At 38.3% G+C, this 25,730-nt stretch overlaps 1 protein-coding gene across 1 annotated transcript in view; it reads right to left on the bottom strand.

Moving 5' to 3' along the window:
• pappab (pregnancy-associated plasma protein A, pappalysin 1b) overlaps positions 1-25,730 on the bottom strand; it is a 136,459-nt gene that overhangs the window by 75,179 nt on the left and 35,550 nt on the right. Inside the window, exon 7 of the mRNA XM_049470697.1 lies at positions 12,963-13,461. Within this exon, the coding sequence (XP_049326654.1) occupies positions 12,963-13,461 (499 nt within the window). The remainder of the gene's footprint in view (positions 1-12,962; positions 13,462-25,730) is intronic.

The following is a 25,730-nucleotide window of genomic DNA, read 5'->3' as shown; positions in this document are numbered from 1 at the left end:
GAGAGCAACATCTACCCACCCAGAGAGACCAAGGCCAATTGTGCTCTCTTTTAGGGCTCGATGATATAGCCGATGGCAAGCTGCATGAACAGGATTCGAACCAGCGATCTCCTGATCATAGTGGCAGCGCTCCATAGTGGGAGCCCCCACAAAACGATTCTTGCAGGTTTTAATATAACAGCAATTACAAAACTAATGAACGTTTGTAACATGCCAGCTATTAATTTAATCGCATCATCAAAAGTGCAATTTTTGGTACAAAATGTATTAATTATTTTCATATATTCACTTGTTTCATTTTACATTTTGGAATAAATAACTTCAGTTCCCAAATATTCTGTGCATTTCTAGTAAATAGTGTATAAAAAAGTTTTGACATTATTGTGACAAACATTTTTAGGTCTCTAATTTCTAAAAACATAAAAAAAAAAAAAAAAACAGTAACAGGAAAGCGTCATAGACGGTGGCGAGTACTATCTAGCACTTGATAATTCTTTCCATCAAGCAGATCTTTTCCCTAAAGCAGCCAGATGCTCTGAATCACAGCTACTCCGAGGCTGCGGCTTGTGGGGCCTGCCTGCTTCAGCGCTGTGCTATTTTCACAGTGAATTTTTAACACAAGCCATTTGTAAGTACACCGCGCATGCATGCATGAGCTCTGAACCTGACATTAAAAATGCAGCAGAGAAAGCTACAGATACTCTTCGCACGCTTACGTTATGTCACATTTCTGCTGTTACAGAAGCCTCCCAGCCTCTGGGCTTTCGTCTTGTCTTGTAGTGTGTTCCTTACACAGAAACCACCCATACACCAACCACACCACCACCATCCAGTGACCTCCACTACAACCATATACAGTAGTATACAGTATTTATACATTTATTTAACATGGGTTACGTCTTTATGTTTCCTGTTTGAACTCCTTGAAACTGAGCTGCAGAACTAAACTGATCTGATGCACTGTGAAAGAAAGAGGTTGAGTGCAAATCCTGCCCACAGATGACAATAATAGCTCTCTTCTATTAAGCTATGGATCAAAATGCAAATGAACAGTAATAGGTCTACCGAGCACAATCAAGATTTAAATCCCACCTACGAAGAACAGTAATGGATCTACTAAGGCACAAAGTTAAAGCAATCAGGATGTAAATTCTGTCCGGGCCAATTGCGCCTGAAAAAAGTTGACCAAAAATATATAAAATATATACAATGTCCTGAATTTGAGTTTGATTTGCTGGCATCAGAAAGCCTGGTAGCTGCTAAACAAGATATAAAGTTAAATATACTTTATGTAAAAAAAATATACAGTACATTTTCTTGGTTGCAACATCATAGAAGGATGTAGCAAAGTGAATAAGCATCCTTAGTATACAGTATAGCAAAGAAATGTAGCTGACACTCGGGACGCAACTGATGTATCCTTTGCGGCCGTTGGTTGCCCACAATTGACTGCTTACTGTATGTACAATGTGATAGGAAAATTAGAAAAATGGCATCACATAATTTCAGGAAAAAAAGATGGAAATTTAAGCCAGATCGTTTTTTTTTTTTTTACTTATGAATTTTATTTACATCCATGATAAAAAAATCTAATAAAAAAACACATGATGCTTGCACATGGCATCACCACGAAGCTTTCTTAGAGTATTACATAGAGTATGTTTGATTTCTATTTTTCTTAAGCAGTATGTTGTGGCCAACCAAAGGCATTGAAGGATACATCAGTTGCATCCCGAGTGTTAGTTACATTTCTTGGCTGTAAACTAAGGAACCATCACTTTGGTACATCACCTTCTGTGATGTTGAATCTAATAAATGCAGCCAACCTTAATAAACCATTAATGAAGTCTCTCTGATACCTAAGCCGCTACCTACGCTTTAGTCTACGCCTTAGCACGACACGCACCTCCTCAGAAATGTAACTAAACGTAACTGTCAGATGTCGCAGATAACAGCAGCAGCTGTGATTGGTCCGCACTCTAGCCACACCCACCTTCCTGCCTTCATTGTTTAAACTGCAGACTGTAGAACGACACAGAAACGCGGATACATGCGTGCATAAGTATAAATGCACACTGCTGCATAGGGTGCTCACACAGGCTTTGCCATAGACAACATGATGCAGAAAAAAAAATAAAAACGACTCAATGCAATACTATAAACTGGCCATAACCATCTGCCTGCCTCGTTGCAAAGACTGAAAATGACACCAGTGTAAATTTTTTGGACACTCTGACAGGAAACTTTTTAAGATCCTTATTTTCGTGAACTATATGAAAACGATGTGTAGTTAAATGGTCACACAATGAAGAAAGAGTGGGAGAAAGTTCGCTCAGCAGGCCACCCACTTGGAGAGAGAGTAGAAGAGAGCTCGAGAGAGCTAGAGAGAGACAAGCAGACGAGACGAGAAGAGACGAGACAAGACGAGACGAGACGAGACGAGACGAGACAAGACGAGACGAGAGGCTGGTCAGTAGTATCTATCTGTTATCTATCCACAAGCGCTGAGAGAGGATGAAGGCTTGTCCAGGGCTGAGGCATTCGTTCCAGTGCAGAGGAACCACTTCTAATCAATCAAAATTGTTTTCCCTCTTGTTTTCCCCTCGCTTGCCTTCGCTGAGGTAAAACACAGTTCTGGTGGAAATCGTTATGCAACCACTGTAAAATTCAAAGAAATTGCTTTCTCTCTGACAACACGGTTCACTCCGGCGGTCCATGTTTTGTCCTGCGGTGCTTGTTTGGCCTAACTTCGTTTCCAGAGCGCAGGGGAAGCCGGTCCGTCTGACAGACGGGGGGGATAAACAACGGCCTTGCCTTCAACCAGTCAAGCCTGATGTTCACGCTGAGATCAGTGCCGCGGGGTAAGCCCTTAAACCCGCCCCGGAGCAGCGAAATATCCCAGCCAATGAAAAGAAACATGGCAGAAAGGAGCTGGGTATTACCAAAAGGACTCCCACAAGCTGGCTCCAAGAATTTGAGCTGTTTTTTAATTAATGAGCTTCCTGGATTTCAGACCTTGGCACGAATCGCTTCACCTTCCCATTAACAACCTACGTCATTCCCCTGGAAAAGCTTTTTTTCTTTAACTGAATTAGAGGATGGTGATGTTCCAGGATCGGGTCTGAACAGACATACAGTACTATACTAGTCAAACGTTTAGATACATCCAATTCAGTTCAACCATTCAATGGTTATACTTTAGTCTTTATTTTGTAAACTGTAGCTTAATATTAGAAGGAATATGGACTTATGTAGTAAACATATTTGGTCTTCACACAATAACACAACTTGTGTAAACCCAACTGAGATGGTTTGAGATGAGTTGGATGTTTAAAGCTAATGGATAAGACATTAGCCTAAGAAATAATCTAACAGCCTCATTAAGTACCTGAATAATCTGCTTGACAGGAGCTTGGGTGGGTGTAATTTGATAGTACGAAGTTTCTTCTTTTCTTAAAAAGTCTCCACCTGGATTTAAGTAAGTAAATGATGTGGGGTTGATGCTGCAGTTGGTCTGCAGGTCTGGGTTCAGCAACAGTATGTGCTGAAAGAATGAGGTCAGCTGACTACCTGAATACGCGGAATATAGAGCAGGTTAATCAATCAATGGATTTTATCTTCCCTGATGACACGGCCATATTCCAAGATGATAATGCCAGGATTCATGGTGTTGGAATTCAGGGAGCATGAGATCATAATTTTCACACATGGATTGAGTGAAAATTCACCACAGAGTCCAGATCTTAACCTTATTGAGAATCTTTGGGATGTGCTGGATGGAGAAGGCTTTGTGCAGTGGTCAGACTCTACCATCATCAATGCTGCTGCAAGATCATGGTAAAAAATGAATTAATGCAACACTGGATTGAAATAAATCTCGTGACATTTCAGAAGCTTATCGACACAATGCAACAGTGAATGTGTGTAACCTTTTTTTTTCTTGTATGGTGCCCCACAGCTCTCTGATATTTTTGTGTTGTGTTTAAAACATTGTTGTTCAAGCAAAATTCCACTTTTTAAGAATTAAAACCTCCCAAAGTTTTAGGAGAAGGAACCTGCCTAATTCCCCTTCTCCCAATCTAAACATCATATACAGCTCTGGAAAAAAAAGTAAGGGACCACTACAGTTTCTGAATCAGTTTCTCATATTTAGCTATTTATAGCATATCAAATCAATATTTGGTGGAATAACCCTGGCTTTTAATCACAGTTGTCATGCATCTTGTCATGTTCTCCTCCACCAGTCTTACACACTGCTTTTGGATAACTATAAGGCACTCCTGGTGCAAAAATTCAAGCAGTTCAGCGTGGTTTGATGGCTTGTGATCATCCATCTTCCTCTTGAGTAAACTCATCATTTTAAGGGGTATCTTATTTTTTCCAGAGCTTTACATACAAACTTTAGCTTGCTCACATGTTTTTTTTCCCAATTGTTCACCACTTCATCTCTTCCATTTAATCTCATTTCTTATCAAAGATTGGGGTCTGGCTTTCTACAACAAGCAGAAGCTGCCCAAACTCCAGCCCAAAGTTCTCTCTCCTGTTATTAGTCTCTTCACAAATATCCATCATGGAATCCATCATGGAAAATAAGGTGGATACAGCCTTTATATCGTTCGTTGGTTCATTAAAGTCTAAAAAGGTGCAAATTAGCTATAAATATAGCTCTATTGAGCACAATTTTAAAGATGCATCATGAAACCGAAATGTTTCCATGGCAGGGGTGGCCAATTGTGGTGCTGGTGATCTCACACCCTGCAGAGTTTCACTTCAACCTTAATCTGACCCAGCTGAGGTAATGAAGGCCTTCAGGGTCATGGGATTATTAGAGCAAGATGTTATGGATCTGAACTCTCCAGGGTGGTAGGTTAGAACGCCCTTATCCGGCATGTTCCTCAAAGAAATGTCTGCCACTGGTGTTTTTCTATTGTATAGCCAATCTAATTTTCCAAATTTAAATATCCAAAAAAAAATGAACAGTCTAATTTTAAAAGCAATCAATAAATTAATGCCTTGACAAAAAGAGTTTTGAGAAAAAAAAGAGTTTAAGAAGAAGTCATGATATTTTAAAGCTTTGAGAATCATTTACAATTAATATTTTTATTTTTATATTAACGTATTTTTTCTTAATATTATTACTTTAAGCTTGAAATATAAATGTTAATACAAATATATAAAAAATCATTAAGAATTATTTTCAAAACTTTAAAAACATGATTTCATTCTTAAAATAACAACATTTTATTCTGAAAATTCTATATTACTGTATATTATTTTATTCTTAAAATATTAGGACTTTGTTCTCAACATTCAATAGGACTTATTTCCCAAAATATTATAACTATTCTTTAAGTGCCATATCATAAAACTTTATTCTCAAAATATCTCAAATTTATCCTCAAAGTAAATATTATACTATTTGTCTCACAAGATTATGAATTTATTCTTAAAATACCATATTATATAACTTTTTTCTTAAAGTTGCATATATTATAACTTTTTAAATAAAAATTGATATGACTTATTTCTTAAAATATTAGAAATTTATTCTAGATATATCCACATAGTAAAACTTTTTCTAATGTTTCTCAAAACATTGAAATACTGCTTCTTTATTCTTAAAATTTCACATTTATTCTCAAAATGTCCTATTGCACAATTTTTTTTTACACAACTCTTAGAATTCCGAGTTTATTTGTGTACTATTTTTAATAGTGGACCTAAAACATTGAATTCCGCAGGGGAAAATGTTAAGCTAAATAAAAATAAACATTTCATTTAGTAATGTCAATTTAATATGTACAAGACAAGGGCTGTGACTGCTAACTACAACAGCTATAACAGAACTCACCTGCCACACTAGTGAACTCACCTGTGCTCTATTTGACTCTGCAGACAGTGAGAAGTCCCAGGGAAAGCATATCATACTGTATCTTTACTTCACATCTTTCTGTCTGTAGTGTGTGAAATGTGTGAAATGTGTGAGTGCTGGTGAACCTGGCGGGAAACTGGAGGTGACATCACTCCGGCTTGTCTGAGGACAGTCAGGTTCACCAGGTTCACCTCCAGCCTTGTTTACGTATATGGGGGAGATATTTAGTGAAAGCTAATGTGCAGCTTTGGCAGCGTGCCCACAGAGGTGTAGCCCAGAGCTCTGGGAGGGCCCATTATTCAGTGCGTCGGAAGAGAGAGAGAGAGAGAGAGAGAGAGAGAGAGAGAGAGAGAAAAAAAAGAGAGAAACACACGCCCGACCCGCAACCGTGCACAAAAGACAACACAGACAATGCCCGCCTCCTAAATGACTAAACTCCTCATTTCTGCATTGTTAAAAAGAGACACATCTGCCAGAAGCAAAGAATAGATGCTTCTATAGGGCTATAATTTTTATAGCTTAAAGAAACAGAAGAGGGAGGGGGGAGAAAAGCTTTGATCTTGGCTCTTCTTTCTATATATATATATATATATATATATATATATATTCTGTAGAGTCTATAGATGACTCATTTCATTGAAGAAAGACATTGCTGGGTGTCCAGATTGTATATGTTTGGGGGGGTCTTTTCAGGGACAATTACTGATTAACTTATCAAATTTAATGCATTTGCAGTCTCTAAAAGACATTAAAAGCACTGTACATCTTTCCAGTTTAACACAGAGCAAAGACTGACAATGTTTTTCAAACCTAAATAAAATAAAAAGCTACGACCATAGGAAAAGGCAAAAATGCAACATGTGGTTTTGCATCATCCTGTTGAAAACTCATGGATGTCCCCGAAAAAGGTGCTGTTTTGTTTCCCCTCCTTCCTCCCCACCAATATTGTTTTTCTCAATATACAGCTCTGGACCACTTAAAAAGAATGAGTTTCTTTAATTTTACCGAATTGAAAACCTCTAGAATATAATTAAGAGGAAGATGGATGATCACAAGCCATCAAACCAAACTGAACTGCTTTAATTTCTGCACCAGGAGTAAAGGCATAAAATTATCCAAAAGCAGTGTGTAAGACTGGTGGAGGAGAACATGCTAAGATGAATAACTGTGATTAAAAACCAGAGTTATTCCACCAAATATTGATTTCTGAACTCTTAAAACTTTATGAATATGAACATTTTTCATTTTCTGCAAATAATAAATGCTCTAAATGGCAATATTTATATTTGTAGTTTAGGAGGAATGTTGTCTGTAGTTAAAAATAACTACAACAATGTTCATTTTACTCAAACATACACCTATAAATAGCAAAATCAGAGCTTTGTTATTACTTTAGTCTTAAAGCCTTTCTGATTGGATGCTCTATAAACGACAAGAAACCAAAAAAAAGAAAATATTTTTTTTCCCCCTTCCTAATGCCTGCAGAATTGCCACTCTTGGCAAGTGCACGAAAGGAGGGGTGCTGTTATTTTTCCGGGCAAAGAACCGGGGGCTACTCTGGAGTCTGGATCCTCCCGGCCCCCTTTTCACTGTGTGGTCCTCAAACTGTAAACCCATATGTAGTGAGGATCAGGATTCTGGAGCCAGGGACCATTCATCTGCTTCTGTTATCACCATAATTCCTGCTCTACACACAGTGGAAGAAACCTCAGATACTACGTTCAGCCTGGACTGGAGTTCTGCAGGGGTATTAGTGCTCTGCAATGCATTTCACGTCCTGCAGAACAAGCAACATCAAGCTAAACATCATGGAAAGTATCACTACAACCCTGCTTGGCTCCGGTCGTGGCACCCACAGGGAAAAAGGAGACAGCTCTACTGTGATCCCTCTGTTTGTTCTGAACCGAGCCAAGAATTAATCCTCTAGTGGGCCTCCTCTCCACACGGGAGGTGGAGGAACTCTCTCTCTCTCTCTCTTTCTCTCTCTCTCTCTCATTTGTTTGTTTGTTTCTTACCTCTGACCAACAGTGATGCTGCTTTCAGATTTCAAACTCTGCCATTCGTACATATGACTTTGGTCGGAAACAACACAAGGACATTGGGATGTGAAAACGTAGAATGCGCAATAGACACTGGCACTTTGTGAAGGTCCATCTCAGATTTCTAATATCTAATATCTAACAAGTCTTTTATGTACTGTAACTCTGTATTAATCACTTACTAAACTTCTTGTTCTCTTAATCTTAGTTTGAGAGCATCAGTTGTAAAGTAGTGAAGAGGTAGAGTTACAGGTATACAGTGAATAGCTCTATTAGAGTAATGTTCTAATCCATATTATGAGAAGCAAGAACTACTCAACTAAGTAAAGAAAAAAGTTTTTATCCTCAAGTGCAGTCGCAAAGACCATCAAAAATGTTACGATGAAACTGGCTCTCATCAGGACGGCCCCAGGAAAGGAAGAGCAAGAGTGTCCTCTGTTGCCCAGGATAAATTCATATATAGAGTTACCAGCCGCAGAAACCGTTAAAAGCACCTAAATTAGAGTATTTTGGTTTGTTTAACACTTTTAAGTTACTACATGAATCCTTATGTGTTTCTTCATAGTCTGGATGACTTTGCATGTATTCATTTACATTGTATGAAAATAATAAAAAAATAAAAACAGCGGATGAGAAGGTGTGTCCAAACTGTTGGGATCCCAGCTTGTTGCAAAATACTTAGAACATCCTTTAGATCAAATATACATATTTAAGCACGATTTCATAGGTGCTTGATGGTTCTTCTGTTGCATGGCACATGTGCCAAAATGTGGTGCTGATGAATTTGCCCGCCTGCTTGGGTTGGAAATTAGTAAAAAGCCTAATTTGATGTTTGACACTGACACATCTTATGTCGCATCTTAGGCAGCTTATGTTGCTCCAATCTCTGGATGTTCCTTTTCTTCTTTGGTCTGAAGAACCGCTACATCTAGAGCAAATTTCCTCTACTAACCACAACATACATTTCCATTGAGTGATGATGCATCCCAGATGCCTTCAAGCCCAGAGAAATAGACACCACTTCTGGACATGGTTAACATTAGGCACCACTTATAAAGTTGGTCCAATAAAGTTGGTCTTTCCAACCACAACAGATTACATGTTTTCTTTTGCTAAATATCAGAACTAGGGCTGTCAACATTAACACATTAACTCATGCAGTTAATCTGGAAACTTTAACACGTTATTTTTTAACTAAAATTAATTACGTGACTAGTGATGCATTAGCAGTTTTATTTAGCGATATAACACAGCAACTCTTACTGTACTAAGTTCAGAAGGTAGATTGCCTTTTATTTATGCTGAGATTTATGCTCTCTTCTTTTCTCTTCTCTCTCCCTCTCTCTATAGCTCTCTCACCTTTCCTCTTTTTGAGCTGTTGGGTGTGGAATATGGAGCTACACTGGCATTTCTTTCCTCCATCAAAACTCTCAGTTAAACTCAGTAACTCAGAACATTCCAACATTCTACTTTAAAAAGCATCAAAACTAACCTAATATATAATAATATAGTAAAACAAAAAGGATCTTGTCTGTCAGGTATAAACCATGACTCTCTCCTTCCCAAAAATACTGTTAAGTACCAGCATTTAAAAAACAATGTAATCATGATTATTTTATTCATGGTTTAGTCACAGAATATTCTTGAGATTAATATGATTTTTGTTTATTAATACAAACCTAAGTGTTTCTAACACTGATTATTTTATTCACATACTTCAAATACTTATTATCATAAGCTTAGTCTTAAGGAAGAAAAAGTAATTAATTATTTAATTAATCACAGAATTCTATTATGATTAATTTGATTTTTTTTTATAATTGCCAGGTACCACTTTAAAATAAGACTACCTTTATAAAAGGTTTATAAATGGTTTAAAATTAGTTTATCAATGGTTACTAATTAGGTTGTAAATGCCTAAAAAATCATTAATAATCAGTTATAACACATACGTAGAAAGGGCATTTACAACCTAATTAGTAACCATTAATAAACTAATTGTAAACCAATTATAAACCCTTCATAAAGGTAGTCTTATTTTAAAGTGGTACCAATTGGGAAAATTATTGAGAACACTTCACAATGAAATGTTTTCTGGACATTTTAAGGGTTTTTAAATCCTATTTTGCAGTTTCTTTTGTTTTGAATCAATTGAGAAAGTTATAGACAGGAGCCATATCCATAATTAATTGTCGACTAGTCGATTAATTGATTATTCGACTAATCAACGAATTGACTAATAAATAAACCAACATTCTTTTGTATGTTTTCATGTTTTTCATGATAATTCCTTACATTTTTGTTAAGAACATCTGCTCGAATATTAAAAAAAACATGTAAATAGCAGTTAAAGCATAGCAATGAAAAAAAAACTGTAAAACTATAAAAATACGGTTTATAGTCGCCTATATGATTAAACTTTTTAACTTTTTAACAGGAAAGAAAACCATAGAAACCTATGCCACTTGTTGAGAATGTTTTATGGGGTGGTCTGAACAAATACTGACTAAAAGGTCCAAATTATTTGATGAATTAATTGTTTAATTTATAATTTGTACTTTTTTTACATCAAATTATTAAAAGTAACTATGTAACTTTTATTCAAAGTACATTTTAAATTTTGTACTTTTTAACTTTTACTCGAGCAGATTTTTAGATGGGTACTCTTACTTTTACTTGAGTAGAATTTTAGCAAAGTAAAGGTACTTTTACTTAATGACATTTTTTTTTTCTTTTTCCACATCTGGGTATTTGGGCTTCCTAACTAAGGAGAATAAGCGATAGATGCTGTTAAATCAGCCATAAGTCTAGACTAATAAAAAAACACTGGTAAACATGAGTCTAAGGTGTCGTATACATTGTTTCTGAGGCAGAAGCCACGGCAGAACATGAGGCTTCGCTTCAAGCATGGTGGATAGATTTATTCCTGCTTGCTGGGGTCAGGCTACCAGCTCTATATTTCTCCACTAAGTGCTGTTTACACGCCTGGGCTGACGATCACCTCCAGCCACCCGGTCTTCTCCCTTCACCTCCACACTGTGGTGGTCACATCCATGAAAACATCAATCAGGCCCCTGTTGGCATTCAGAGGAAGAGCCTAGACACTTCAAGAGCTCACCTACTGTTTTGTAGGCCCACGCTCACAACTGATGATTGCTCCAGCAGGCTAACCGGCCCGGCAGTGCGGAGGAATGTATCTCACCCCTAAAAAAGGGTGGCTGTGAAATTCTTTGAGCTGGCCTGAACCCCCAACCCTACAGGGAGAAAGGGCACGGCTGTAGACCCCACACATACAGAGAGGACCTGTGGAGACTAAGCACTGCAATGGACGCAAACATACGGCTCATGGGGAGCAGGATTAAAAAAGACTCTGGAGGAACAGTTATACTGTAGTTTAGCGTTATTAACCATTAATATTCACATAAACAAGAATTAGAACCTTTAAAATAATTAGGGTTCCTAACGATTGCCAGGATTCTCAGTTTGGTTCTATAGTTGTAGGATCTGAAAGTGTAAAAGGGCGTCTTCTTTACTGTGAAAAGTCTTGTTAATCTTTGAGTTAACCATGTCTAGAAGAGGCGTCAGGCTTCGTCTGGGCTTGGAGGAGTCTGGAATGAACTTTTACACAGCTGAAGCCTAAAATTCTGAAATTGAGGCCAAATTATACATATTAATGATTAATCGTCTTACCGGAAACAAACTTGGGATACGCTAAACTGAATTTTTGACCTGAAACAGACAAGTTGAAGACCAAAATACAGAATATCAAACACTAAATACTAATACTAAAGTCAACCAAACTATAAAGAGAAACATATAGAATTATTATTTAGTAAAAATAAATTAAAAAAATAAAACAGTGCTAAAGCAAACCAGAAGAAGTCAGTCAGCTTGGCGGTTGAATGGCTTTCAGTTAACAGCTGTGCTGAACTCATCAAGAGTTAATTATTTCTAAAACTTCTTGTCCTCTTAATGTGTTTGAGAGCATCAGTTGTAAAGTAGTGAAGAGGTAGAGTTACAGGTATACAGTGAATAGCTCTATTAGAGTAATGCTCTAATCCATATTATGGTAAGAACTACTCAACTAAGTAAAGAAAAAAGTTTTTATCCTCAAGTGCAGTCTCAAAGACCATCAAAAATGTTATGATGAAACTGGCTCTCATCAGGACGGCCCCAGGAAATGAAGAGCAAGAGTGTCCTCTGTTGCCCAGGATAAATTCATATATAGAGTTACCAGCCGCAGAAACCGTAAAAAGCACCTAAATTAGAGTATATTGGTTTTAAGTTGCTACATGATTCATGATGTGTTCCTTCATAGTCTGGATGACTTCAGAATTTATTTACAATGTAGGAAAATAATATAAAAATAAAAACAGCGAATAAGAAGGTGTGTCCAAACTTGTGGCGTCCCAGCTTGTTGCAAAATACCTAGTGCATACTTCAGATCAAATATACAGTACAACTTTACGCATTTCATAGGTGATTGATGGTTCTTCTATTACATGGCAGGGGTGTCAAAATGTGGTGCTGATGAAATTGCCAGCCTACTTGGGTTAGAGATTATTTAAAAGCATAATCTGATGCACTAAGCTTATGTAATTTCGTCCCATCCTTCCTGAAAACAAGTCTTAAGGTTTGCAACACTACTTCATGTTTGACATTGTCGCATCTTATGTCTCATCTTAGGCAGCTTATGTTGTTCCAATCTTCCAAAAAAGATCTAGAGTAAATTTCCTCTGTCCACAACACACATTTCCATTGAGTCATGATGCGTCCCACAGCTTTTATTCTGCAAGTTTTAAGTAGTATTTATAAATGTAACTCTGTATTTTAGTGTTTTTATAAAAGATGTGCCAAAGAAATCCTTTGCAGTCCCTACATGTTAGCAAGATTATCAAGATGTTTTGACCTTAAACCTTTTATGGCGATAAGCTAGAACCCTGTTCTTTGGCATTATTCTCAAGAACCATTTTTAGAACCTTTTTAAATATTTCGAACAGTGTTCACTTCACTGAAAGCTCCTCAATAATAAAAAAAGTTCCCGTCCTTACCTGTCAATGTACCTCCTAGGCTCCGTAAGCACCACACCGAGAGGAGCATGGCTGAAAGGTGGGTTCCGGGTGAGCCTGTATCGCAGCGGTCGGCACGCCTCACACAGGGCATTGCCAGGTTTGGAGGCCATCAGTGTGGCGTCGATCTCCAAGTGCTGCTCCATGGTGAAGAACTGCACGCCGCATACCTCCTCGTCCACTTCCAGCTTCAGCGTGAGCGGCGTGTCGCAGAAGACGCTCTGAGGGCCCAGAGACACGTTGTTCCCGCTCAGCGTCAACAGCAGGATGTTGTGGATGGCGGCCAGGCCGTTCTCCTCGGGGGAGAAGAAGGTGACCCAGACCGTGAGCGAGTCCGGCACCAGCGGGTAGGCGAAGTCCAGCTGGAGCATGCAGCCCTGCAGCGGGCAGGAGGCCGAGCCCACGCTGCCGGAGTCCAGCCCGGAGTTGGGGCTCCAGGTCCGTACGCTCGGCTCGCAGACCTGCTCCACGTCCGGAGGACCTGGGGGAACAAGGCCAGGCCAGATCATAATGCTGAGAATGTGCTAAGTGTAAATGTAACCCGTTTAATAAAATTTCATTTCCGAGCAACGTCTCTCTGAGGTGCACGAAAGCCACGCGCAACGCCAGGTTTACTTAAGCTATTAGTGTGTGTTGGACACTGAAGCTTCTACAAATAAGTAGTACCAATAACAAGGGCAAATGAAAATATATGTTCCCGGTAGTTCCTTTTCCTGACTTTGCTGATTTTTCTACTGAAATGCAACCCAAAAAAAATCACAAAAGATTTTTTGCATTTATTTTACTTCATTTTATTTCATTGCAGAGCCCAAAATCAACTCAAAATATATTAAAAAAAAATTGTATTACATTTTTAAGTAAATGTAACTCTGTATTCTAGCTTTTTAATCTTTAAATAAAAGTATAAAAATCCTGCCTTCTAGACTAGTTAAAGTATAAAAGTAAAAGTAATGTAAGAGTGTAAAAAATGCAATTAAGAACAAAACACACTTTTCTAAAAGTCATAATGACTATAATATCATACTATTAAAATGTTAATGTTGATAAAATTAGGATGCACTACGCTACCTAGTGTTTCAGCTGCACATACGCTCATTGAAAATGAATGTATTTTAGTACAATATACAGTATATACAGTATACAGTATACTTTATTCTACTTTTTTCACTAGGGTTGGAATGTGTTGTAGGCCTGAAATGCAGGAATGGATTTTTTCAGGTATCGTTTTTGCATTTTCCTAACTTTCCCAACTTTTTCTGTACTTCTACTTCTACTGTACTGTACTGTACACCCTGTACATTTGCACCCCTGGACACTGCACTATGCACCTAACTTAAATACAATACTTGCACAGGTTTATGTTTAATATTGTCATATCTGCTGATACCTCCTATACTTAATTGATTCTTTTACTGCACTACCTCATATCAAATCAAATTTATTTGTATAGCGCTTTTTACAACTGGTGTTGGCACAAAGCAGCTTTACAGAAACATGATTACAGGACAAAGAATCAGGCAAAAACATTAAACATAGAATATACATAATACAGAACCCCCAGTGAGCGCGGAGGCAAGGAAAAACTCCCTCAGAGCTGCAGGAGGAGGAAAAAACCTTGGGAGGACCAAGACTCACATATAAGGGGGGACCATCCTACCACTGGTCAAACTTAAATTAAAATTAAAATTTAAAAAGTCTTTTATACATCCACATAGGTTTTATATATTCAGGAGTATAATAGCGCCACTAATGGCTTGGATGTAATCTGTAGTGGAGAGTAAGATGGATGATGAGTAGCTGATCTGTGGTGGGTGGTGGATGGAGAAGAGCTACGACTAGTAGCTAGTAATCATATCTACGACTGATTACTTCCACACTTTCTATAGTTTTTATATTTATATTTTTATGTATATATTTTTAAGTCTCAGTTTAGAATTTTATAGTTTATATCCCTCAATGTGCTCTTGTATTGTACTCAACTTATAGATTACATTACATTACATTTTGCAGACGCTTTTGTCCAAAGTACAGAAGTAAAATAAGTTAAAGGTAAAACATCTTTGGATAGGGATTAAAGGAGGTCGAAGGGAAATAATAGGATAGAGAAGTGAAGGAGGGGAAGAAGGAAATGAGGTTAGAAGTAGTTAGTGTGTTAGAGGTGTTAGGAGAGTAAGTGCTCTTTGAAGAGCTCTGTCTTCAGGAGTTTCTTAAAGATAGCGAGAGATTCTCCTGATCTGGTAGTGGAAGGTAGTTTGTTCCACCATTGTGGAGCTCTGTCTGAGAACAGTCTGGATTGCTTTGTGTGAGTGTTTGGCAAAGCGAGGCTACGTTCATTGGAGGAGCGCAGCGGGTGGGAGGTAGTGTGAGCCTTCAGGAGTGATCAGTGCAGGTAGGAAGGAGCTGTTCTGTCATCACCTTGTAGGAGATTGTAAGAGCTTTGAATTTGACGTGAGCATCAACTGGTAGCCAATGGAGCTCAATGAGCAGCGGGGTGACATGTGCCAATTTTGGCTGGTTGAAGACCAGACGTGCTGCTGAGTTCTGGAACATTTGATCCAGAATAGATCTATCTATCTATCTATCTATCTATCTATCTATCTATCTATCTATCTATCTATCTATCTATCTATCTATCTATCTATCTATCTATCTATCTATCTATGCTTATAAATCAATGATACAGATATTACACGGCTACAACAAGTACACACAGACGACACGCTGACTCCCCTGCTGCACTGTGTGTAAGGCTGGAAATAAGAGCTACTAAATGCAGCACCTTCCTCTATTTCCTTCCACTGCAGAGTCAGTGATTTGGACTAGTGGTTACCATGTGCTCAAACAGCAAATTTGCAATTCTACTTGCCAACCAACATTCCTTCCCGTTTCTATTTAGACTTTATTGCGCTTGCTTTCTAGCCACCATGAGACTGGGCTGGAACTGCGAGCGGTGAAAGACACATCGCAAAAATAAACAAACAAACAGACTGAGAGGAGTAAATGATGTCCTTTGGTGAGACGGCAGGAGGTCATTTGGGGAATTCTGGCCCTTGGCCCAGTTATTCTTTCAGGAGCTGTCAAGAGGCCATTATGAGGCGGCTAAAGGGGGAGGGGCCCGGAGAGAGAGGGCAGCGCCTGGCAGGGAGGCCCCGCTAAAGAACAAACTAACTCTCTTCAGGAAAAGAAGAAGAAGAAGAAGATAGATCAATAGAACCGAGATGAGTGTAGGATCTAGAGATAACGAGCACTACACTCTTTAAATTCACACTAAAAGCAAAGGTGCCTAAAAGGATCCAGAAAGTTCTTTAAAGAACCTCATAAAATTCCATTTGGTCCATAAATGATCTTTTAGTTGACAGTCCTTGGTAAACAATGAACCCCCAACCCAATCTGAATATCTTTTCTAAAATTGACCAAGTTTCTATGTACAGTTTTTATATATAACCAAGGTCTAGCCCTGAATCAGAAAAGTTGGGACAGTTTAAAAAACACTTTAACTTTGACTTAATCAATAAACAATCAGTAATAAATGAGAGGAGATGGAGTGTTTTCTGCCCCATTCACTCCTGCCCAAAAGTGAAGCAAAAGCAGGTTGCCAGACTGACACAAAGGACACTGTATACTGTACGTTTTAGTCTCCAAAATGCCTGTCTTTACTATGCTAGTGATGCTGTTACATTGGCGTAGGAACCGGGGGGGATGGGTGGGATATTAGAAAAAGGTGGATTTGTCCCCCCCAAAAATAAAATGGTTTCGCTCGTATCAGCTGTACTATTAATGAGGAGACAGGTGACCGCTGCGTAAATGGGGAATCTCTTAACGCCAATCACGGAGCCGGTTCAGGAATTAAGTTCCGCCTCTCAGTAGAAACAGCCAATCAGCTTGCTGGTTTTGCGGCGTCCGCAGGAGAGTGTGCTGGTGGGGGGGAAGCCCCTCCCCCGCTGTGAGATTAAGCAATGCAGCAGATTATTTTAAACCAGATATGGATATACAGCGATTTTTCTAAAAGAAAGGTAACGGGAGGCTAACCATGTAAACCATGTTAACTGCTATGTTTCTGATAGCTGGTTAAAAATGCACTAATCAAAACATACAGATCAAACCAACTCTGCGCTTAATAAAATACAGCCTGTGACAGTCAGTTAGCTTAACTTTGGAATTAGCTTAGTTTAAGAAAAACAAAACTATATAATGTTCAGCTTACCCTGTACCTAACTAGCTAATAACTATTTCATTTTCATTCATTTAGATAACTAGTCAGCTAGAAGATAATAGCTAGAATTTATGTTTGTAGTTTAAAGCAGTTTCTTAACCCTGATCACTGCCCTTAAAATTGTGTTTTCCACCTGATCCAACTGATTAGCTAATAAACAGTCCGTTACTGAGTGTACCTGTTACATCTCTTAGCCCCCTATGGATCATAAATCAATCATTATGTTTGTCCAGCAGTGTATTAGACACATCATACTTACTTTATTATGTGCATTTAAAACAGAGAAAGCTCTACAATATGCAGAACAGTGGGAGTATGCAATAAAATAGGTAAGAACAGGGTTAAGAAACACTGATCTAATCTGACTTCTGTTCATTTGTAGTTTACAGTAAGAACACATGTCCTGACATCTAACGTTTATATTAACTTCTGACAAAAATCCCTATGAAATGTAAAGTTACATTCTTTTTCATAAAAGGACACCATCATAAGAAGAGCTCTCAGTAGAAACAATTAAAAGGGCGGGACACAATGCTCGTCAGTTTGGAGAAAATGTAAATATACAACATACAGTGCATAATTAATAATAATAATAATCAAATCTGTTATATTATTTTAAATATTAGCTGATAACTGATCAGTTTTTGTCATATGTATATAATTCAGACCTTCCACGTATAATGTTTTCTAGCAACAGTAAATGTAATGTGGAGTAACATGTTTAGGTTGTTAAATCACCTTTACTTGGGTGTAACTAATAATAAACAGAATATAGAAAAAAAATATTATTTGGGATTAAAAGTAATTCCGCAAATGTTTTTCTAGGAAACTATAGGGTGGGCTTTGGTTCATATTAGCAAATGTGTCCCCCCCAATATCAAACCCACTCCTACGCCCTTGTGCTGTTAAATTACCCAGCTATGGTCAGCAACCTTACTGAAGCTCAGTGATTACCTGTTCAACAAAAATCTCCTTGTTTTAAGATTGTCTGATATCGTTTTGAGATACTATCTAATTATTTGAAGATTGAGATATCTATCTAATCTTTTTTTTCTGCATTTTCCATACCATCCCAACTACTAATTAACTAATCAACTTTTTAATAATAACCAAGTTTAAGACTTGGTTATTGACTTAAGTCTTGTCTGTTTCGACTTGGGACTTGTCTGACTTGACTTAAGAATTATCTGTCTTGATTTAAGACTTGTCTGTCTTGACTTAAGACTTGTCTGTCTTGACTTAAGACTTGTCTGTCTTGACATAAGTGTAGTCTGTTGTAGTCTGACTTGGGACTTGTCTGTCTTGACTTGGGACTTGTCTGTCTTGACTTGGGACTTGTCTGTCTTGACTTGGGACCCATTACTTACAGCTTAGTGACCTGTTTCCATCTACGATTAGCAACCTTACTGAAGCTCAATTATTACCTGTTTAACTGAAAAATAGCCAACTAGCCTGTTTATATGGTTACAAATCAATTTGGTTTAATTTTAAGATAATATTGTTGTCTGTCTTGACTTAAGACTTGTCTATCTTGACTTAAGTCTTGTCTGTCTTGACTTAAGACTTATCTGTCTTGACTTAAGACTTGTCTGTCTTAACTTGGGACTTGTCTGACTTGACTTAAGACTTATCTGTCTTGACTTAAAACTTGTCTGTCTTGACTTAAAACTTATCTGTCTTGACTTAAGACTTGTCTGTCTTGACTTAAGACTTATCTGTCTTGACTTAATACTTGTCTGTCTTGACAAAACTTTTCTGTCTTGACTTAAGACTTGTCTGTCTTGACTAAAGTCTTGTCTGTTTTAACTTAAGTATTGTCTGTCTTGACTTAAGACTTGTCTGTCTTGACTTAAGACCTGTCTGTATTGACTTAAGTCTTGCCTGTCTTGACTTAAGTCTTGTCTGTTTTAACTTGGGACTTGTCTGACTTGACTTAAGACTTGTCTGTCTTGACTTAAGTCTTGTCTGTCTTGACTTAAGTCTTGTCTGTCTTGACTTAAGACTTGTCTGTCTTGACTTAAGATTTGTCTGTCTTGACTTAAGACTTGTCTGTCTTGACTTAAGTCTTGTCTGTTTTAACTTGGGACTTGTCTGTCTTGACTTAAGACTTGTTTGTCTTGACTTAAGACTTATCTGTCTTGACTTGGGACTGGTCTGTCTTGACTTGGGACTTGTCTGTCTTGACTTAAGACTTGTCTGTCTTGACTAAAGACTTGTCTGTCTTGACTAAAGGCTTGTCTGTCTTGACTTAAGACTTGTCTGTCTTGACTTAAGACTTATCCGTCTTGACTTAAGACTTATCAGTCTTGACTTAAGACTTGTCTGTCTTGACTTAAGACTTGTCTGTCTTGACTTAAGATGTCTTTGTCTTGACTTAAGACTTGTCTGTCTTGACTTAAACCTGTCTGTCTTGACTTAAGTCTTGTCTGACTTGACTTAAGACTTGTCTGTCTTGACTTGGAACTTGTCTGTCTTGACTTAAGACTTGTCTGTCTTGACTTGGGACTTGTCTGACTTGACTTAAGACTTGTCTGTCTTGACTTAAGATTTGTCTCTTGCTTTAAGACTTGTCTGTCTTGACTTAAGATTTGTCTCTTGCTTTAAGACTTGTCTGTCTTGACTTGGTACTTGTTGGTCTTGACTTGGTACTTGTTTGTCTTGACTTGGTACTTGTTGGTCTTGACTTGGTACTTGTTGGTCTTGACTTGGTACTTGTTGGTCTTGACTTGGTACTTGTTTGTCTTGACTTAAGACTTGTCTGTCTTAACTTGGGATGTGTTACTTACAGCTTAGTGACCTGTTTCCACCTCCATCTATAATAATTTCCATTACAATCCATTTCATTCTTCACCTGCTTTTCTGAAGGGTGGAGTAAACCCTGTAAACCACTGGCATTTGCAGGCCAGAACAAAGAAGGTATGCTCGCCCGAACGTGGAATTTAACCAGATGAATGTTGTTATCAAAATTAGTTCTCCCACGCACCCACTGTTTCAATAACAAGCTCCTTGATCTTATAAACCTCTCCGTCAGTAACATGAGTAATAGGTATTAACATTACACAGATTGCTTATTACTGCTTTCTTTGTAGAGACTAATGATAATGTCACATGAGAAAGTGGTTATGCGGTTAAGGATAGAGAAGTTTGTTAGCTGGTCCGGCATATTTTGCACGTTAGGCCAATTGATGTACACTGCTAAACTTTAGCTATGAGTTTATGACCATATTTCTTTACTTACAAACTGAAATATCAGACCATATATGACTAAGTTCTTTACTCTTTTATCTGATTTTGCTATTTATAGGTTTATGTTTGAGTAAAATGAACATGTTTGTTTATTCTTTAAACTACGGACAACATTTCTCCCAAATTCTAAATGTAATTATTGTAATTTAGAGCATTTATTTGCCGAAAATGAGAAATGGCTAAAATAACAAAAAAGATGCAGAGCTTTCAGACCTTAAATAAAGAAAACAAGTTCATGTTCATAAAGTTTTAAGAGTTCAGAAATCAATATTTGATGGAATAACCCTGTTTTTTAATTGCAGTTTTCATGCATCTTGGCATGCTCTCCTCCACGAGTCTTACACACTGCTTTTAGATAACTTTATGCCACTCCTGGTGCTAAAATTCAAGCAGTTCAGTTTGGTTTGATGGCTTGTGATCATCCATCTTCCTCTTGATTATATTCCAGAGGTTTTCAATTGGTTAAAATCAAAGAAACTCATCATTTATTCTCAGCAATAAAAAACAGCACATTGTTTTTTGTATTAAGTGTATTGCTATCTCTTTATTTTGAAATATTAGGTAATTCTGAGATAATATCTCATTGTTTTAATATAGTCTCTTATTATTTTGATACTCTAAATCAATTTGAGATTAAATCTCCTTGTTTTAAGATTGTCTGATGTCATTTTGAGATACAATCGAAGTACTTGATGATGGTTTAAAGTAATTTTGAGATAATATCTCATTGATTTGAGACAGTATCTTATTATTTTGAGATGTCAAGTCATTTGTTTGAGATACTATCTCATATTTTTGAGATTGATTAAAGTCATTCACCGATACATTCGTACTGTTTTGAGATATTATCTCATTGCTTTGAGACACTCCCTCATTATTTTGAGATACTACATCATATCAAATTTGTGTGAGCGTTTTTAGTATCTCAAAAGAATGAAATAATTAATTTATTCAGTCAATAAAAGAATATGTTTTGGAAGTGGCAGTAATGGGCTGCCATAATTGAAAAATAGCAATATTAAGAACTATTCTTTGAAAGGTTCTTTAGGAAACCAAAACTGGTTCTCCGACAGCAGTGCTCCAAACAGCCCTTCATGGCACCTCTTGGCATGAGCGTAGGCAGGGTCACTGGGTTGTGTGACAGCTGGCGTGAAGAAGCAGACGAAAGCGTCTACGAAACGGTGGTTTCCTGGGCGGCAAAGGAGGCTCACGAACTGTTGAGGTAAGGGTCAGAGACACCAGGCATTCTTAGCATTCCTGGGTTTTGTGTCTCACAGTCACCCAATATGCCACGGGATCCTTCTCATGAACATCGGCAACCACAGGCCAATTTGCATAGCCACGATCTCCGGATCTTGTCTTGGGCTCGTGTTTTTGATGAACGCATTGGGTCTTTTCCTGAATTTCTGCAACTTGGTAATAAGAGCCATGGCTTCAGTGGTACTTATGATATTAGCTTAAATATTAACATATTGGTTTTTAGAGATGTAGCTTTAGCTCTCCTGGTTTAGGTTTAGCTTAAGCATTAGATCTCCCAGATTAGATTGAGTTGGTTTAGCTGGTTAATTTTCGTTTTAGCTTTAGTGTTAATCTAGTTAACCTTTGCATTAACTCGTTGGGTTGTTCAGACTCAAAGAGAAGGCAGATCCATGTAGCATTGTGCTTGGTCGCAGGTATTCTGATGTAGACCTAACCAACTTTTAGGACCGCTTATTCTAGCTTGAGGCAAGAGCGATAAATAAAGCGGTGATATTTATTCAGTTTTCAGTAGATATTCATAAGTCACAGTTTGTACATGTCATATGTTAAAGGAGAACTCTGGTGTAAAATGGAATTTTGTTGTAGTAAAACATGATAAAAAGTACTTACCTTTGATGAACAGCACACCTCCATTCTCCCACAGCGTTCCGAGATCCAGAAATTTTAACAGTTTGTTCAAACACCCTTCAGACTGGGTGACACAGGGCATAATAATTTGCTCCGATAAATCACTTTTTCATCGTTATCCAGCCTCAAAGTAGCTCCACACCTCCTTGCTAAAATCCGGAGAGGCCTGACATTTAAAACGAGGCATTAATAACTTAAAAAGTGCTTTTTAAAGAAGCTTATTAAGAAACAATGTTTACATCCTATAACGCGAGCTTCAGCTCCGAGCGCAGCTGCTATGCTATGCGCAGTCTACGTAGACTACTTATGGCCCGTGTCACCCAGTCTGAAGGGTGTTTGGACAAACTGTTAAAACTTCTGGATCTCGGAACGCTGTGGGAGAACGGAGGTGTGCTATTAATCATCAAAGGTAAATACTTTTTATCATGTTTTACTACACCAAAAGTCCATTTTACACCAGAGTTCTCCTTTAACATTGTGGAATTTGAAGACCTAGAAAACATACAGTACAGGCCAAAGGTTTGGACACACCTTCTCATTCACTGCATTTTCTTTATTTTCATGACTATTTACCTTGTAGATTACCACTGAATGCAACAAAACTATGAATGAACACATGTGGAGTTTTATGTACGTAACAAAAAATGACCTGGCCTCAATCGAGAGTAAAGGCAATGGGGCAACACGTGCTAAACACCTCTGGGAACTCCTTCCTTCAAGACTGTTGGAAAACCATTTCAGGTGACCACCTCTTGAAGCTCATCGAGAGAATGCCAAGAGTGTGCAAAGCAGTAATCAGAGCAAAGGGTGGCTATTTTGAAGAAACTAGTACATAAAACTCCACATGTGTTCATTCATAGTTTTGATGCCTTCAGTGAGAATCTACAATGTAAATAGTCGTGAAAATAAAGAAAACTTATTGAAAAAGAAAAGGTGTGTCCAAACTTTTGGCCTGTACTGTAATTAGACAGATTCTTAGAAATTCTTAGAAAGACTTCGGTTCTCATTGCGGTTAAACCTGGAGGCACGTCAGGACACTCAAGAGCTGGGCGAAAACTGTAGGAGGTGGAGAAGTTCAAAACACAGAAGTGTCCAACTGAGCCATTAAGCATTGATAGCAGAAGACAGATAGCCTGCATTAGAGCGCGAGCGTAAAGTGATGCAGGCAGGTGATTTTCGAAGAATCTGCGGAGGGGCAGCGGTTCGAGGCAGCTGCAGGTCGTCAAAGGCAGGTTTGTATGCGATTGTAAACAGTGGAAAGATCGGCCGGGCTACGGAGTACACGGGGGAAGCATTCCAAGCTCAGAGCGGAGTCAGTTCAAATGTTGTGGCGGTGGCAAGCCCGGGCATGCCTCCCCCAGCTGACTGAGTGTAGCCACCGTTGGGCCAAGTTGGCTTTGAGGGATACAAGTGTGCACTTATGGCCTTCTCTCACCGCAAGTCTGACTCACTCATTTTTAAAAGCAACCCAAACTGAGTGATTAAGTAATTAAACAGAAAAACAGTCAGCCCGGGGAATGCAAGCCTGTAGAGTTGTTTTTCAACGTCAACTCTAATTCCCTGCTTTGGGCAGTTTTACATTTTACATGGAAACATCTAAGCCTGCAAGTGTCACGGCCACTAAGTGTCCACCGTTCTGGAAGCGCCATCCAAGAAAGCCCAAAGGAGGTCCAAGAAAAAGGAATAAAAAAACAAAACAAAAAACAAACTAACACTCTCACTTTTTTCTTTCTTTTCACAAATGAGGAAAAGTCAATCAAGGCCAATATTTTTGTGTTTTTGTGTATTTGTGTATTTTTGGCATAGCACCCAGCTTCCTGCAATGTCGGGCCAAAGGTCGAACTGCTAGGGCACCGTCAAGAATTGATAGAACTACTGCGGAAAACATGACTCACTCCCCATGATGAAAAAAAACATGATTTTCATTCATATCACAAAGCTCTATGGACTAATTCCTTTATGTATTTATACATCCATATTTCTCATCCCCCGAAAATAAACACATGAGAAAATCAACATTTATGACAACCCCTATGACTAATTTTTTCCACACATTTTTTGGACTGTTTCTCTGAGATCACCGCGCCGCTCTGCCCTGCTCTGACCTCGCTCTGGCGAGTGGCGTCGTGCGCAATGCTTTAATCATATATTCCGTCCAATAAAACAGCACATTAATGGTTCGAATGGCACTCACCAATTAAATGTCATTTCCAAGTGTCAATAGAGAAACAGGTTCCTCACTGCTTGCCAAAGCACTCATGAGCTAAAACACCAACCAAGCAAAGATTTAAAAAAAAAAGAGAAAAGAGAAAAGCCCTCCTTCCATAACTGTGCTGAGCATTAAAACAACAGGGCTACTGACTACTGTTCCTGGGCAGCGTTCTGTGAGCACTGATGAAGGACTGTGAAGGAGGATGACCAAAAAAAAACTGTGCTGCAACAGATCTAGAGCTTCTGTCTCTGACTTTCTACATCTACAATAGAGGAGCAGCTACAGTGTAGAAGGTAGAATTGTCTAATAGAGAATAGAGGACAGTGAGTGATTAAACACAGTGTTTAAAAACTCCAGCAGCACTGCTGTCTGTATCTGATCCAGGTATACTGTCAGAAGGCAAAGCTTGACTGTCTATTATCCCTCCTCCCCATCCTGATGGAGCACAAGTTTGGGACTTTTGGCCGAATAATTTAATAGGCAGAATAGTTTTATACCAAATAATAACAAAAATTCAAGTCGGCTATTTAATTAACGCAATGCTGAACAAAAGTGTCAAAATTATTGTATTTTATGCACTGTAGGGCACACTGTATTATAAGGTGCACTATCAATGAATGTCTATTTTCTGAATATTAGACACATTTTAATTGACACTAGTAAGGAACAAGGGTGTCACATAAGAATCTACACAGATTTCTCTGAACAGATACTGAACACCATTTATTTGGGTGAGTAAAGTACTTCTGTTTATTTACAGTAAGCTTAGGTTTCCTATATTTTCAAAAGCACGGATAGCAGCAGCGCTAGCCAAGCTTAGCAGTGCTTAGCACCAGTAAATGCTGCCCGACAGCGCTACACTGAGAAACCCTGAGTGTTCCCTGGTTCCCTGGCGTTAAGCCAGGGTGCCATTAGCTAGCTAATTTATCACGGCAATCACACAGGCTACAGTCCAATATACTCTCCTCTAAACTGCGAAAGAGCTAGTGCTGTGGTTAGCGGCTAATGCTAATGCTGCTGCTCCCAGCCTTAGTGCTGGAGAAACTTCACTGAAAACTTCCCCTTATAACACTGAACTTCAGCAGAGTGGCTTTACTGCTCCTTAAAACCTGACTGGTAAAATTTTTACCGGATTATAAGGCGCACTGTCGATTTTTGGGAAATGAAAGGATTTCAAATACGCTAATGAAAA

Source organism: Astyanax mexicanus, chromosome 22, assembly GCF_023375975.1.
Source record: "Astyanax mexicanus isolate ESR-SI-001 chromosome 22, AstMex3_surface, whole genome shotgun sequence".
Taxonomy (NCBI): Eukaryota; Metazoa; Chordata; class Actinopteri; order Characiformes; family Acestrorhamphidae; genus Astyanax; species Astyanax mexicanus.
Note: the sequence above shows the minus strand (reverse complement) of the source record. Positions and strands in the feature narration are given on the sequence as shown.